The 15,460-nt window shown below is 43.4% G+C and overlaps 1 protein-coding gene across 1 annotated transcript; it reads left to right on the forward strand.

Moving 5' to 3' along the window:
• Positions 1-1,013: 1,013 nt before the first annotated feature.
• rfwd3 (ring finger and WD repeat domain 3) lies at positions 1,014-14,233 on the forward strand. The gene is made up of 13 exons (XM_087844154.1): positions 1,014-1,223; positions 4,927-5,210; positions 5,291-5,553; positions 5,680-5,735; positions 7,087-7,269; positions 7,353-7,444; positions 9,648-9,762; positions 9,871-10,105; positions 10,354-10,504; positions 10,588-10,764; positions 10,879-11,093; positions 11,224-11,438; positions 13,392-14,233. Exons 2-13 carry the CDS (start codon positions 4,927-4,929, stop codon positions 13,533-13,535), a joined length of 2,130 nt encoding a protein of 709 aa, XP_087700280.1. The 5' UTR covers positions 1,014-1,223; the 3' UTR covers positions 13,536-14,233.
• The last annotated feature ends 1,227 nt before the right edge of the window (positions 14,234-15,460 follow it).

The raw sequence follows: 15,460 nt of genomic DNA on the forward strand, positions 1-15,460 counted from the left end.
TGTCTGTCTCATCGTGGTGCTGAAAAGTTGGTTCCTGGGGCTGGACATTCAAGGGACCGCAGACTTTTAGTGCTATTTGTCCAGAGTTTTGGCAACCCAGTCGAGATCTGTTGGCTCTCAGACATTGGTACAGAAGACATTACTTCTTTTTTTTCCTCTGGAGAATCTTGCACTCAACCTGATGGGTTTTATTTTTCCATAAATGTAGATCTATCTAGTCATCATCAGGTTTTATATCACTTGACTGTATGAGGAATGTGTAGTTTCATTTAATAATGGATTCTTTGAATTGTACATAAATATGAATTTTACTCATGGATGGTATAAATGATTTGTATGCGTATGCAGAATAAAATGTTTTTATGGATGCTCCCAGAGGGAGTGTTCGCCCAGGGCGCCAAACAGGCTAGGACCGCCACTGGTGACCTACACCCATTTTCACACCTTGGCTCATGTGATTAGGTAAACAGACCATCAGGGGCTCCATGTCTCTCTCCACCATTTGACCTTAGAACTGAAGAAGCTTCTGGGATGAGAGGTGAAACTATGTGTTAGTTGCTTTTTTTTCCTGAACACCAGCAGGAGACTGACTGAGAGAAATGCCTTTAGTCATCCACTTTGAGCATTCTGAACATTGAACATGGAACATGGGATACTTTATTATTTTTGATAAATAAGTTAAAAACGATCTTCCTTTTATATTTTCATTTTGCTTTTCTTACTACATTAGTATAACCACTGAATCGCTGATTCCACACGCTGACGCACGTGTGCAGGTGAAGAAGCCGAAACTTTCCTATTACTACTTTTAAATGCAAACATTTGCCACATAATAATATAATACAGCGTTTCGTTATCTTTTCCTTTTTTATTTTTTATTTTCATTTAAATTTGGAAAACAATTTCAGGTCAGAAGGATACAATTTGATACTCTGAAATCACACATCGACGATTCTCTGTTGACCTGAAGATAATCGTCTTATTTACAAACGATCTTCGGCAGTGACGTCACGGCAGGCTGGAGCGGGCGGAGCGGACTGGCGCCGGGAGATTCGAGCTCTGAAGGCGGGTCTACCTGACTGCATTAACCGCTGTGAGAAGAAGTAGTAACTCGTCAACACAGCAGCTGGACCCTCTAGATTTGCTTCTTCGACTTGCTACTGCCATGTTGCTAACTACTGTGGAAGTTGAGACCGGGATCGGCAGCTGTTAAACCCTCACAGGTAGGTAGGCTTCGCTCCTAACCGCGCCGCGACGACCACCCGAGCACAGCACAGCCAAGCTGGCTAACAGCGCTAATAACGAGCGTACTAACGTTTACTTTTCTTTTTATGTACGTACAATAGTTACCATTACCTTTGGTAATACGCCAATATGTTTAAGCACTAAGCATAAGAGTAAATTTACATTAAAGCGTTTTTACTGAATCGCTCCACTCCAATGCTAGCTAACTTTAGCTCCGTGGTTATCAGGAGGTAAAACGGAAATCACAGAAAATAACAGGTGTTCTCTCCAGATTTTAAAACGTTGCTCTTGTGCCGATAAGTAACAGTCAAGGTGAAGCTGAGTGGAGTTTGAATAGCAGTGACTGTTGGCGGTTTTCTTGCTCCGAGGCCTCGATGACCTCGGGCTTTAGTTCGGGGCTCAACCGAAGAAGGCGCCTGTGTCTCCCGGGGAGCGCAGCGAAGAGTATCCGCTGGAACGACATGGTAGACACTTTTCAGGAATGTTTTTTCGACTGTTCGTTGATAATGACTGCTTTAACTGTAGGTTATCCACATTTTAGCTTAGTGATGCTTTTAAAATCAGACCTAACGCGTTGTTCCAATCCTCCTCATGTCCACAACCAACTTTAAGTCTTTGCCAGGTTAAGATGCAGATAGATCTTTTTGCGCCACCTAAGTTTCCCACCACAGTCTTGTAGTCTTCCTCATCACTCTTTCTGTTACATCCCACTGCTGCAGAATAATCAGACAATTTCTGAAGGTGGCAGGTCTCTGTGCAGCAGCTGAAGTCTGTGGTGGAGAGGCGCTGGTCCCTGCAGGGACCAGGGCTGCTGACCACACTGTCTCTCACACACTGTGTGTGTGTCCACCTCCCTCATCTTAGCTTATCGCCTAGTAGAGTTGGACAGATGGTGTTAAAGTCACTGGAGAAGTTAAAAAATATTATTAAAAAAAAAAAACAACATTTTTTTTTCTTAAACTGTGCTTGTTAGCTTGTCCAGGTGGGTGTAGAGATAGTTGAGCAGGTAGAGACTGGCTGAAGGGGGTCATAAACAGGCTGATCATGGACCTGAGCTGATTTGTGCTGATAGTGCCAAAGGTCTGTCTTGGGCAAAGCCACAAGGTATGTGACCTCTGTGACCTCTTCCACTGCATGGGGACCTATCCCATATTCGGGCTTGTCCTAAAGATGCTATGGAACCACATAGCTGGGTAGCACAAGCTCTGAGGACTACTGGCCCATCTGACTCTGCATCTGGTCAGCAGTGTGGTGACAGATGGGGGGGAGGAGTTGTAAAATTCGGAAAACACAGTGAGCCTGTGAGGAGGGGCAAAAATGGGGGAGGGTTGAAGGTGTATGGGAGGAAGGCTCAGTGTGGGGAAGGAGGGAGCTGCAGCCACAGGTTTTAAGCTGTTAAAGAGAAAACACCTGCAAGAATAGAACAACCACGCTTTATAAGAAAGGTAATGTGCAAACTGTTGTTTGTTTGATATGTTTTTAATTACTATGAACACTTTATGGTGGAGTCAAATCTGACGTTAGCTAAAAGTCAGTGTGCTTTGCTCAGAGAGAAGCTCAACACTGCCCCTAGCGTCCTGGAGCACTTCCGCTTTGTTTTGGAGTTTGTACGTGCTTTGTCTCTAGGGGCCACCGTACCTCTTGACTAGCGGGACGTACCTGAGGGTGAGGAGAACCGAGCTGTGATCTGTTTCCAATGGACAACCTGGTCAAGTGCACGAGAGGCACTAGAGATTTGCTTGTTTACTGTCCAGTGTGCAGGGATGAGTCAGATTAAACATATGAAAGGTTTTGTTGTGGAATTTGGCTTTTTAGGGTTTTATAAAGAATAAAGTTCGCAGGGATCACCCAGTGGAAACTTCTATAGCAGAAGGGAAATAAGGATTATTGTTTAAAGCCGGTGGGTTTAATGAGCCACACAGCGCAAACTAGGGCTGATATATATATTAGGGGTGCAACAATACTCGTATCGATATTGAACCGTTCGATACAGTGCTTTCGGTTCGGTACGCATATGTATCGAACAATACAAAAGTTTTTATTTATTTTATCAAATTTTCTTCTGACGATGCTGTCTGTGTTGAGCGCTCAGTGGATCTGCGCTCGACTACTCCGCCTAGGCTGCACTATCGAGTGCAGATCCACTGAGTGCAGATCCACTGAGCGCAGCGCAAGCTAGCAAGACAGAAGCTAAGCTCGTTGCAACATGACAACTGCCTCAACGCTATCCGAAATTGAACCTCCCCCACCATCATTCAGATCTGGCGTTTGGAACTATTTTGGTTTTCATGTGAAGTATGACCCTGAAGGTAAGCGCGTCATGGACTAAAGTAAAACAGTATGTTGGATGTGCCACGCAATGCTTAATTGGTGGGAACTAGTGCGTTAGCGCAGTTTGCATGTTAACTTGTTGACGCCGTCCAGCCCCACGCACGGGGCGATCCGCGACGGAGATTTACCGCGTTATGGTGTTAACGTCATTTTAACGAGATTAACGCTGACAGCACTAGTGGGAACACAACGAATATGACTGCACATTTACTCCGACATCGTCCTAGTGCAAAGACAAGTGGAAGCAGACAAAAACAACAAGCACGCATGCTACAAACTTTACCCGAGTCATTTAGACAGCCGTTAGCACATGATTCTCCTTATGGGGACCTGATATGTTTAATATGCTGCTGAGAATATAGCCCAGAAGAAGCGTATAGTATAGCTTTTATTTTGGAAAGAGCCATTTCTCTATAACAGTGGTTCTTAACCTTTTTGGAGGTACCGAACCCCACCATTTTCATATGCGCATTCACTGAACCCATCTTTAGTGAAAAATCAAATAAGATTTTTTTCAAATTCAAGACATATATGTTTTTTACTGGTGCACAAAATGAGCCGTGCATGTCACAGCGGAGGCTCTGCCGAACCCTTGAGACCGACTCACCGAACCCCTAGGGTTCGATCGAACCCAGGTTAAGAACCACTGCTCTATAATAAACTCTCTTTTCCAAAGATGAGTGATTTCTCAATCAGATATATATATTTTTTTTAATTATTTTGTTGTTTCAGCAACATTAAATTTAAAAACTGTACTTTTGAGTTAAAATAGATATTTATAATTTCAATAAATGAGAAATTAAAAGGCATGAACATCGAAAAACTGAAAGTTTGTGTTTGTGGAAGGCGCAGTTTTTGGCTTTCCTCATATTCCAAAACGTGCTTAGTTTTGAGGTGATAAAACAAATGACTTGTATTCCCTTTCTTCGCTATTACTGTCGCCCGGCATAATTTGCAAATGATATTTTTCTGCTCAACTGCTGACTGCTTAAACCCAAACCAGAACCATATGACCAACGTTGCACCGGTCTTCTTTACGCGCACCACCTCCTCCACCCCACCTGTAAGCTCCATGATAGCTTGCAGCCACTGCGATGCTTTCAACCAAAACAGGCGCATCAACATGAGCTATCGTGGTACAGCGGTATAGTTAAAATCTCTACCATTGGCCAAATTCATATAGTTTCTACTGTATACCGTTTACCCTACACTTAGCCGTTTGGACGAGTTTACACATCAGCCACGATTAGTCTGCATGTAGTTGCTGACTAAACAGAAAATAATGTAGTTTCCTGTCTTGTTTTTTTTTTTTTTTTTTGGCTTTCTGATACACATAATGCTACCCTGCAGATGGAGGCCATGGAGGTAGACTCTCCTGTGGAGCTGCAGGGGATTGGGCAGCCAGAGGGTGGCGTTGCAACTCCTGCAGGTGATGCTGAGAACGCCAACGCTGCTCTCGTCATGTCCGACTCTGGCAGCAGCACTGAAGTAGACGACGACGACGACGATGATGATGGCAGCGCCGAGGGACATGCGGCAGCTTATACTCCTCCAAGGCTTCCTGCCACTTGGGCGTTTAGTCAGAGGGCAGTGGGCGGGTCTACATCTACGCCGCCAATACGAAGGAGAGTCAGGTAAGCTGGACAGCACAGAAGAAACATCACATGTGCTTTGTGTGCTTCATCAAGGTGATAAACCTGTGTTTGTGGTGCAGGCAGGGCCTCAGAGTGCACTATCCGAGCCAGACTGCAGCGCCTTCTAGAGGCTTTCCAGACTTCCTGCTGCGAGCGCCGGCTGCCAGCACAGCAGAGCCAGAGTCGGGCAGCACCACTGAGATTAGTGAGTCTGAGGATGAGGCAGAGGGCGAAGAAGAGAGCACGGCTGCTGCTGCAGAGCCCGTCGACCCTGTGCCACCTGCTGGGTCTGACCTCAGCGCCACTGTCCACCCTGCTCAACCACAGGAAGCCGCTACGACCAGTGAGTCTCAGCCGAATCCATTTCAAGAAATCACCCTGATTAAAGCTTTTTCATAAAGCTACAGCCGGGCTTATGATACATGAAGGTAACCAATGAGCGTCCACGATGATTTTTATCTCCGTTCAGACTCCAGTGCCACGGCAGAAGCCGAGAGGGCGGAAGCTCAAGTCCAGGATGTTCAGGTAGCTTTCAGACATTTTTCTTTTGTGCTTTTTACACATGTAAAACTTTTAACATTGTTTTTAGGATAACTTTATTCAAAAATTCTTTGGTTGGAAAAAAAAATCTCAGGATAAGTATTGTTGTGGAAGTTTTCCACTTAAATAAAGCCTGCAGACGAGCGGTGAGCGGTAGCTAACATTCTTTAATCCAAGCACACAAAGACAACATACAACCAAGATTGATGAAGTCCCCCATGACCGCGGGACAGACGGTCAGCAGAGTCTCACTGAGCCTAGCATGGCTCTCAGTTAAATACCTTCTCCAGGAACAAAGGCAGTACACAGCTGTTTCACACCTTAAGGTTCACACTCCCTTGCTACTTCCCAGAGTCCTCGAAGAGACAAAAGACTGGTCCTCTGGAGTTCCTGTTTCCCCCGCAACATCCTTGCTACACCCCCTACCATTTGTCTTAAGTATGAGTGTCAGACATGTTAATACAATAACATAATGTCATTAATATCTAGGTGAAAGAAATTCCTATACAGTATGCAGTTACTGCTGAAGAAAAGTCGCTTTTCTTTATGTTTGCTGTGATGCTTGGTGTCTTCTTAAAGTGTGCTTGGGTTTACCACACACAGCGAGTTGGTCCTCAGTTGGTGGAGGGGCCTGGTCACCGACCATGGGGTACCAGCCCTCGCTTCATCCTCTCTTAATTGGGTTCACAAGCTCTGTGAACTTGTAGTTATCATCTGCAGTGATCTATAACCACCATGACACAGATGGATTACACTAAATTGTGTCTTTTAGCTGTTTTCCAAAGTGGTCTCACTGTCTTCATTCTAGCACCTACAAAAACCAGGGTTTCTTTATTGCATCAAAAACAAAACAAGAAATATATGTTTACCATCATCATTTTGTAACAAGTGTAGTCTTGTACAGTATTCCTGGACTGGAAATTGTCCTCGGACAAGACCAGCTCCGTCCAACACCAAGTCACTGATGCGTTCTTTGATAAGTGTGCAGTTGGTGTTAAATTTCATTCCACAACAGTAAAGTCTTACAAATCCAACTTCTGCTTAAATATTAATAATTAATTAATTAAAGGAAGACATAATGTCAAGAATTTATGTCAAAACTATTTATGCATTATGTGGAAAATATATCAACTCAAGCCTCACGTGGGTGCTGATGCTTTTCTGTAACGCCACTTTCTACAACAAGATGGTGTAACCTTACTTTGAGCCTTTGAAACACATCGACAGGCTAAAAAGAACTCGCATTCACTGATAAAACGCTGTCCCCAGTTTGTTTGTTTGTTTTTTAGGATATTTACAAAAACTATCATTAACTGTTGATCCTCCCTGCTTCCAGGTGTCCTCAGCAGTTCTGTCTGCCAGTGACGAGAATGAAGGTGACACCTGCACCATCTGCTTCGAAGCGTGGACGACGGCCGGCGAGCACAGACTCGCCGCTCTGCGGTGCGGTCACCTCTTCGGTTACACCTGTATCCAGCGCTGGCTGAAAGCTCAGAGCCCTTCTGCTAAATGTCCGCAGGTGAGAAGGAAGAGAAATCCCATCGACCACCGGTGGAAGATTGAAGGTTAAAATATATTTGATGGTTTTTTTTGTGATTTTAGTGCAACAAGAAAGCAAAGCGTTCCGACATCGTGCTCCTGTATGCTCCAAAACTGAGAGCGCTGGACAACACGGAGCAAGAGAGCTTAAAGAAGTGAGTGATCGCCTTCTCTGCTTCAACGCACCATATCTGTTTAGCTGTGCTAACGAGGAACGCTGCTCTCCTCCAGCGGGACGAATCCTGAGTGAACTCTGTTTATAAACTGTTAAATATTTGCTTAAGAAATGAAAGATAAACCATTAAAGAATCATCACCTGCAGGTGCAAGTAAATTCTATATGTATTAATATTTAAAAGGATAATGTCTTACATTGGACACTGATAGATCAAATGAAGGAATCTGTTTGTTATCTGCAAACATGGACTCTAAAAGATCTCTAGGTAGAGTAGTCGCCCCATGATTGGAGGGTCGGGGGTTCGAATCCACTGAGCTACTCTGAGGTACCCCTGAGCAAGGTACCGTCCCTACACACTGCTCCCCAGGCGCCTGCTTAGTGGCTGCCCACTGCTTCACTGAGTGAATGGGTTAAATGCAGAGAAAGTAATTTCCCCACGGGATCAATAAAGTATACATTATTATTATTATTATTATTATTGTTATTATCTTATTGGGTCATTCCTCCACCCGACCCCCAAAAACTGGGATGCTGAACACAACGTCACGTCTGTCACTGTTATGGTTTCACTTCGGCTGTAAGACCACTTCTTGATTAAGTCACAGATTGTTCATTGAGACATGTTGCAACAGTTTGAAAACATGAGAATTTGTGGGGAAAAACACTCTGATTTTGACTTCTTCTCTTACTGTATCAGCGCTGAAGTGGCTGTAGTGGCCACAGCTGTTGTTCAGGAGAACACTGCAGTGACTACCTGCAGGTTAGCAGCTAGCATAAACAAGCGACTGTAAGATGATGTCGCGGTGGCATGCAAAGCGAACAGTGCAGAGGGTGTACTGGATTCTTAATGGCATCAGCAGAAAAGTTGCTTTGCCATCATGTTAAAAAATAATCTAATTACAGTGACGGATCACAGAACCTGCAGCCAGCTCACAGTTGCCTTTTTGACAAGCCTGAAAATCAAACTTAGGTCACGATGACAAAGCAAAAGAATGAATCTTTCCGTTTTTTCTTGCACACCTTTTTCTCAGTCTGCATTCACAGGCCTGCTGTCAAAATGGCAAAAATTATTACGAATTATTACAAATCCTACTTCCGGGCCTAAAGTAGTCTGCGTTTAATATGGCTTTTGTGTTGTTAACATGTTTAATGTTTTGTATTTTCTTCTATTTAATCTCAAAAAGCTCCTAAAACAGTCAGTGATCACTGTTGACCTCCCTCGGCTTTTATTACCGCTAATCATTTCTTTAAGCTCAGTTTTTAAAACCTTAGGATGTAACTACAGCCCAGCCCATGCAGCAGTATATGAATGACTAACCTCGTATTGTGGATGGATTATCTCAGTTGTTCTCCTGGCTGAAGTTTGGTCCTTTTACAGCATCCTGCCATGCGATTACATTTGTTCCTGACCACCGAGAACACTCACGTTAACTTTTATCGAGTGGAAAAAAAGTTAGCAGCTATGTTAGCATATTATGCTAACATAGCTGTGTCGCTAGCGGTCACGTAGCACATCATTATATACCAGCTAGCCAAACTTCAGTAACCCTACAAACGTCACTGCTGTTTAGTTTTCTGTCTTCATTTATGTTGGAAGTGATAACAGAGCTGTACGTTTGAATTTGTTTCCAAAACCCCGCATTCAGGACATGCTATATTGTATTTAGATAGAAGTTAGCAGGAAGTTAGCTCGCTAGCTTAGCTTAGCTATCGAGCTAAATTCCTGCTAACTTCTTTTTATTTAGATAGAAGTTAGCAGGAATTTAGCTCGCTAGCTTAGCTTAGCTAGCGAGCTAAATTCCTGCTAACTTCTTTTTATTTAGATAGAAGTTAGCAGGAATTTAGCTCGCTAGCTTAGCTTAGCTAGCGAGCTAACTTCCTGCTAACTTCTAACGCCGTTAAATGTCATAAATTCCGTTTTCATGGATGCCTGGATGTTAAACTCAATTGTTACACCTGGTAGAGCAGAACGCTGATCATTTTATTAAAGATGAAAGACTTTAGACAGTTTTTCAACTCTCAGTAATGCCATAGTGATCGTTTGATATATGGACCTGCAGCGGAGTTTAGGCCCAGACACGGCTAGTGACGTCAGACTGAACGATCGGATAGGGACATGTTAGGTGGATTTAGTCTGTGGGTTGTTAGTCCCATGACTGATTCCCAACAACGTGTTTGTAGGTCTCTGGAGCAGGAGCAGTCGCTGAGGAGGAAGGCTGAACTGGAGTCGGCTCAGTACAAAATCAAACTGCAGGTCGTCACCAACAAATACGGGCAAGCACAGCAGGAGCTGCAGGTATTTCATGTGTTTTTGTTTAAACACAATCAAAGCGCGTAAGTCTCCCTCTGATTTAGTTTAGTGAAGAATGTGATGCTAATAATCTGCCTTCTCTCCCTCGTACAGGAGCTGAGAGCCCTCATAGCCGAGACGAGGAGGAACCTCTTTTCTTCCACGTCCTCGTCCTCCTCCCATGTCCTGAGCCTGTCTCAGAGGGCGGACGGCTCCAGGTCAGCTCAGTACAGCTTCTCCAAGGCGGTGCTGGTGTCTCAGGCCGGAGGCTGCAGGGTTTTATCGTACTGTGAACCTTTGAGCTGCCTGCTGGCCTCTCAGCCGTCGCCTCACACCACGCTGGTGCCCGGTGAGACGTCCTTCTTTCCACTTGACAAGTGTGATTCTTTATCGCTCACACCGGACACGAAGAACAGTTTCACCCCACATTAGTTGTGTGAATGTAGTCGCGTTAGACACGCACACATATGAGAGAAGTTCCACTAATAGATCACCCGAGTTAGCGTTTGTGTGTGTGTGTGTGTGTGTGTGTGTGTGTGTTTTGAATCACTCAACTTCCCCTTTTTCCTCATAGTCTTCCTCTTTTCCTCCATTCAGGGTGCGGGGTAAAGAAGGTCAGTGTGGTGAACATGAGGGCGAGTCAGTACGTTCCCATCCACAGCAAACAGATCCGAGGTCTGTCCTTCAACAGGCAGAACGACAGCCTGCTGCTGTCCGCTGCATTGGACAACACTATCAAACTGACCAGGTACGAGCACGTCAGCATCTCCAGCCTCGCAGAGGGTTGAGTCGTGCGCTCCTGTGAGTTAATGTGTTGTTGTTTCGATCCAGCCTGCTGACCAACACGGTGGTTCAGACCTATAATGCGGGTAAACCAGTGTGGAGCTGCTGCTGGTGTTTGGACAACAGTAACTACATCTACGCCGGCCTGAGCAACGGCTCTGTGCTCATCTACGACACGAGAGACACCAGCACGCACGTGCAGGAGCTCGTGCCGCTGCGCTCCAGGTACACAAAAAACATACGAAGGCAGAGCGAGTAAGACCAAAAGTTTTATTAAACCACGGTTTCACAAATTCACTTAACTTAAAACTTTGAATTGTGGGTGTGTGATGTTTCCAGATGTCCGGTGGCGTCTCTGTGTTACATCCCGAGGGCAGCGTCCAGCTCGTTCCCATGTGGGGGGCTCCTTGCTGGCTCTCTGGAGGGCGCGTGTTTCTGGGAGCAGGTGAACGAGGCCACCTACAGGCCTCACGTCCTGCCCCTGGAGACCTCTGGCTGCACCGACATCCAGGTGGAGACGGAGAGTCGACACTGTCTCGTCACCTATAGGCCCGGTAAGACCCTGACCCCTCAGTCGCTGATAGAACACCACGGAGTGTAGGTGAAAGATGGAGGCGGTGTCACGTGATCTAAACCTTTCACCCTCTCGTGGCACCTTTTGAGTAACCATCGTCTGTCCTGCAGGACGCTCCAATCCGTCTCTGCGCTGCGTCCTCATGGCGCTGACTCGAACCCCTCAGCAGGAGTCGAGTGAGCTGCCCAGCTGTTCCTGCGAGCCGGTGCAGACGTTCAATGCCGGCTCGTCCTGCAAACTGCTCACCAAGAACGCCGTCTTCAGGAGTCCGGACGGAGGCGGGACGCTGGTCTGCGCCGGGGACGAGGCCTCCAACTCCACTATGGTCAGTCCTTTTACATTTGTCTGTTATTTGAAAGAGCAAATTATTATTTTATATTTTGATAAATAATCAGCTTTTATTTTAATTATTTTAATGAATTTAGTATTTTTTTTATTCATATTTGTTATATATAAAATATTTGTGGTTTGCTTTGTTAAATTGTGTATAAATCTAAATACCATATCATTTTTGTTGTTTTTTTGTGTAGTTTCAATTATTTTAAATAAAATTTAATAATTTAATAATTACATGTATTAAAATAAATAAATGTATTAATTAAATGTATTAAATTAAAGAAATATATTAAATGATTTTATTTATTAAATGTAATAATTATTCAATTCCCGATTACATTTTGTAATATTTAGTAACATCAAGTGTCCGAGAGTTTATGTTCTTTAACCCTGTAAAACCGGTCGGAGCAGGCACGCTCCGTTTTGCACAACTATTTTTAAATCCCAGTAGCTCTGCAACCACGTAAGCTAGCGCAATATTTTTTTTGCATATGAAACCGGAGGAGTTGTACTTACATCTTATGCCATCAGCTTGTCCTCGGTCACAGTTTCCTTCCACATATAGCTTTGCAAAAACTGCATAAAAAGCACAAAAACATAATATTCCAGAAACACGCTTTGCCGATCCGATCAGCTGTTCATAACACTTCCTACGTTGGAATAGACGTCAGCGCGAACTATCGCATGTCCGCCATGACCTGCCCGAAACCAGAAGTGACGTCATTTTGCGGAAATGTAGTTTTTTACCATCAGGGCCTCATGAGCCTATACTGGTGTTTTTAAAAGTTATCTTTGACTTTATGACTTTCTGTGTGGTTTCTGGGATGCTTAGGACTCATATCGCACTGCTGGAAATAGTTTATTTTGATGCATATGCTGCTTTTTTGCAAATTTGCATTATAATATTTATTTTCGTTTTTCCTGCAGTGTATAAAAATTGGTGTATTTCAAAAATAAAACTATGAAGACACTCAAAATAAATTTCCTGTGGTGGGAAACTATTTTGTGCAACTTTTTTGTATTTACAGTTTTGAGGGATAAGCCTCTTAAATTTCTCTAACTAGAAATATATGTTAAAAAAACAAAAACGATTTTCAATTTTTTTGTAGTTTATTGCACTTTTTTGCAATTTATGTAATTACTATGCACTTAATGCAGACATATTATTAAAATCTAGGCTGTAATGGTTGTATTGATGTATAGCAACTTGAAATGCTCCCAAAAAATGGCTCCAAAGCATGTAAACATATAATATAAGCTCTGGCGGACTTGGTTCTATGGTAGGTCTTAAAGGGTTAAATATTCCTTAAAAATTAAGGAAAATCAGTGATTCTCTTTTAACCCAGATTTTTTTTTATTTTTTTGATTGAATCATTTTTAAATTAAATTTTTATTTTTTTGAAATATTACCCCAAATTCGTTTTAATTGTGCTCGTATTTTGAGCACAATTATTTTAATTGCTTGGTAAAGGTGTGCAAACTGTGGGTGTTCACAACAACCTGCTAAGAACTAAAGAAATCACAAAGGAGGTTTTTGGTGCAACACCTTCTTTAGATCCCATTTCACCTCCACAGGCTCTCTGACTGACACTGAGGCCTTAGCTGATCACTCACTCACTTAACACCTTACTTATGTGCTTGCATATTTAGTTACTGACCTACTTACGCAATTAATTATTTACTGAATGACTCACAGTCACACTTACTGAGACTTGCTTATTTGATAGTTTAGATAATTTTGTTTCTTGAATGTTTCTTTTTAAAAATTATATATGATAATTTCTGATGAGTCAGTTTCCAGTTTTGACTTTCCCAAAGGTGTTCTGATGTCTTTAGATTTTAAAATTGTATTAATATTCTTATTTTTTCTTGAATGTTAAGCTTGAAGCTTAAATGTTTCCTTCTGTCTGATTTGTCATCTCGTTCTCCTTTTCCTCCTCAGGTGTGGGATGCCAGCAGCGGCGGTCTGCGCCAGAAGCTTCCGGCCGACCTCCCGGTGCTGGACATCAGCCCATTTTCTGTGAACGGCGAGCACTTTTTGGCATCGCTTACGGAGAAAATGCTGAAGCTCTACAAGTGGGAGTGAAGCAGGAGGAGTGGGTGAATGCGACAAGAGCAGAAAACCAAGAGACAAACCTCAGTCCCACGAGGAGAGGACGCCGTCTGTGAGGAACTGTGGGAAATTTAATGCTGCTAAACTTTTACCTGTGCGTTTACATCGCCGAACAGGTTACTGCGAGTGATCGGACTGAGGAAGCGTTTCACACTCATCGCTTCTTCTTTTTGAAGTGATTCAAATTACGCAGGCGGATCATTTCTGTTCACCATATGATTGTGATTTCAGGAGCCAAAGATCAGATTAATAATGTCTGTGTGTGAAAGAAAACATGAATGTAGCCCAAACTCGTCTGTCTTTGTCATGAAAGTGAGTTTGGTTAGTTCAAGCAGGACTTTCCAACACCTGATGCTAAATTTATGAGATTTTCCCCAAAAATTCAACATAAGCCCCCCTTTTTCTTTTCTTTTTCTTGTCCGCCTTTTTAAAAATGTCAGGTTTTCATTTCTGTCAAACTCTGTCCATCTCTGTGGCTCGTTATTGGAGTCAGATTTTATTTAGCCCTCTGACGCGGATCACAAAGTGCCAAAGTAATCTGCTGTCGTTTAAACGTTTACTTTCTTTGTCTTTTTAAAGGAAGTTGTATATATGTATATTTGCTACCAGTTGTTTGTGTACGCCTTCAAAAGTTAATAATAAAAATGTGTTATTTTTAAATAAAGTCAAAATGTTGGATTTAAACTGCTGTGTAATTTTTTTTTTTTTAACGTGTGTTCGTATGTAGTATTTTTATTTTTTCCCCCCAGATAATCTCAAGGGATTATCAGCTGCAGAAAAATTTCTTCTCCATTGGATTATCAGAGAACAGATCAGCTAAAATTATGATCTAGACTGATTTATGCTGAGGATCAAAGATGGATGCTGAACAGAAACTAGATTTAGTTTCAGATTGTGAGACTTTGAGTGTAAATGTGAATAGGTGTTGGTAGTTTCTACTGTTTCCCTGCTCTTTGACATTTGGTCTCTCATCGTGACTATGGCGCTTACGATGGAGACTGACCACCAGATCAGTTGTTAGAGTTATCTCCTACATGAGATGAATGTGCTGACGATTGTAGTCACTAGAAGGAAGACTGGTGGCATACGCATGTGCGTTGATTTGAGAGAGCGGTGGTCGTTGACAGTCATCTCTTGCCACTGATGGAGGACATACTGTCTGAGCTGCGTGGGGCTGTCATATTCTCCACCCTGGATCTTAAATCCGCCTACCATCAGCTGAAACTACATGAAGAGAGTAGAGGGCTCACTGCTTTCATTACACATGAAGGACTGTACCAGTACTGCAGAGTTCCCTATGGGTTGAGTTCAGCACCTGCAGTGTTCCCAAAGATGATGACAAATCCTACGTGGCCAGAAAGGGGTGCAATGCTATCTTGATGATGTCATCATATACGGAACTTCAGAAGCCGAACATGAGGCCAACCTGCGTGCTGTGTTACACAGAATCAACAATGCAGGAGTGAAACTCAATGTTGACAAATGTCAACTCCGTCAAACTACTCTGAGCTTTCTTGGTCAAAAGATCGGTCTAGAACAGGGGTGGGCAATCTCAGTCCACGAGGGCCGGTGTCCCTGCAGGTTTTAGATGTGTCCTTGAACCAACACAGCTGATTTAAATGGCTAAATTAGCTCCTCAACATGTCCTGAAGTTCTCCAGAGGCCTGGTAACGAACTAATCACGTGATTCAGGTGTGTTGACCCAAGGTGAGATCTAAAACCTGCAGGGACACCGGCCCTCGTGGACTGAGATTGCCCACCCCTGGTCCAGAAGGTCTGCTGCCAGATGACTTTCATGTCACTGCTATCCGGCATGCTCCGCCCCCTACTGATCCTGCAACCCTGCGCTCATTTCTTGGCTTGAGTGCATGGTACAGCAAGTTTGTGCCAAATTACAC

This window comes from Neolamprologus brichardi, chromosome 7, assembly GCF_056152115.1.
Source record: "Neolamprologus brichardi isolate AB-2024 chromosome 7, ASM5615211v1, whole genome shotgun sequence".
NCBI classification, from domain to species: domain Eukaryota; kingdom Metazoa; phylum Chordata; class Actinopteri; order Cichliformes; family Cichlidae; genus Neolamprologus; species Neolamprologus brichardi.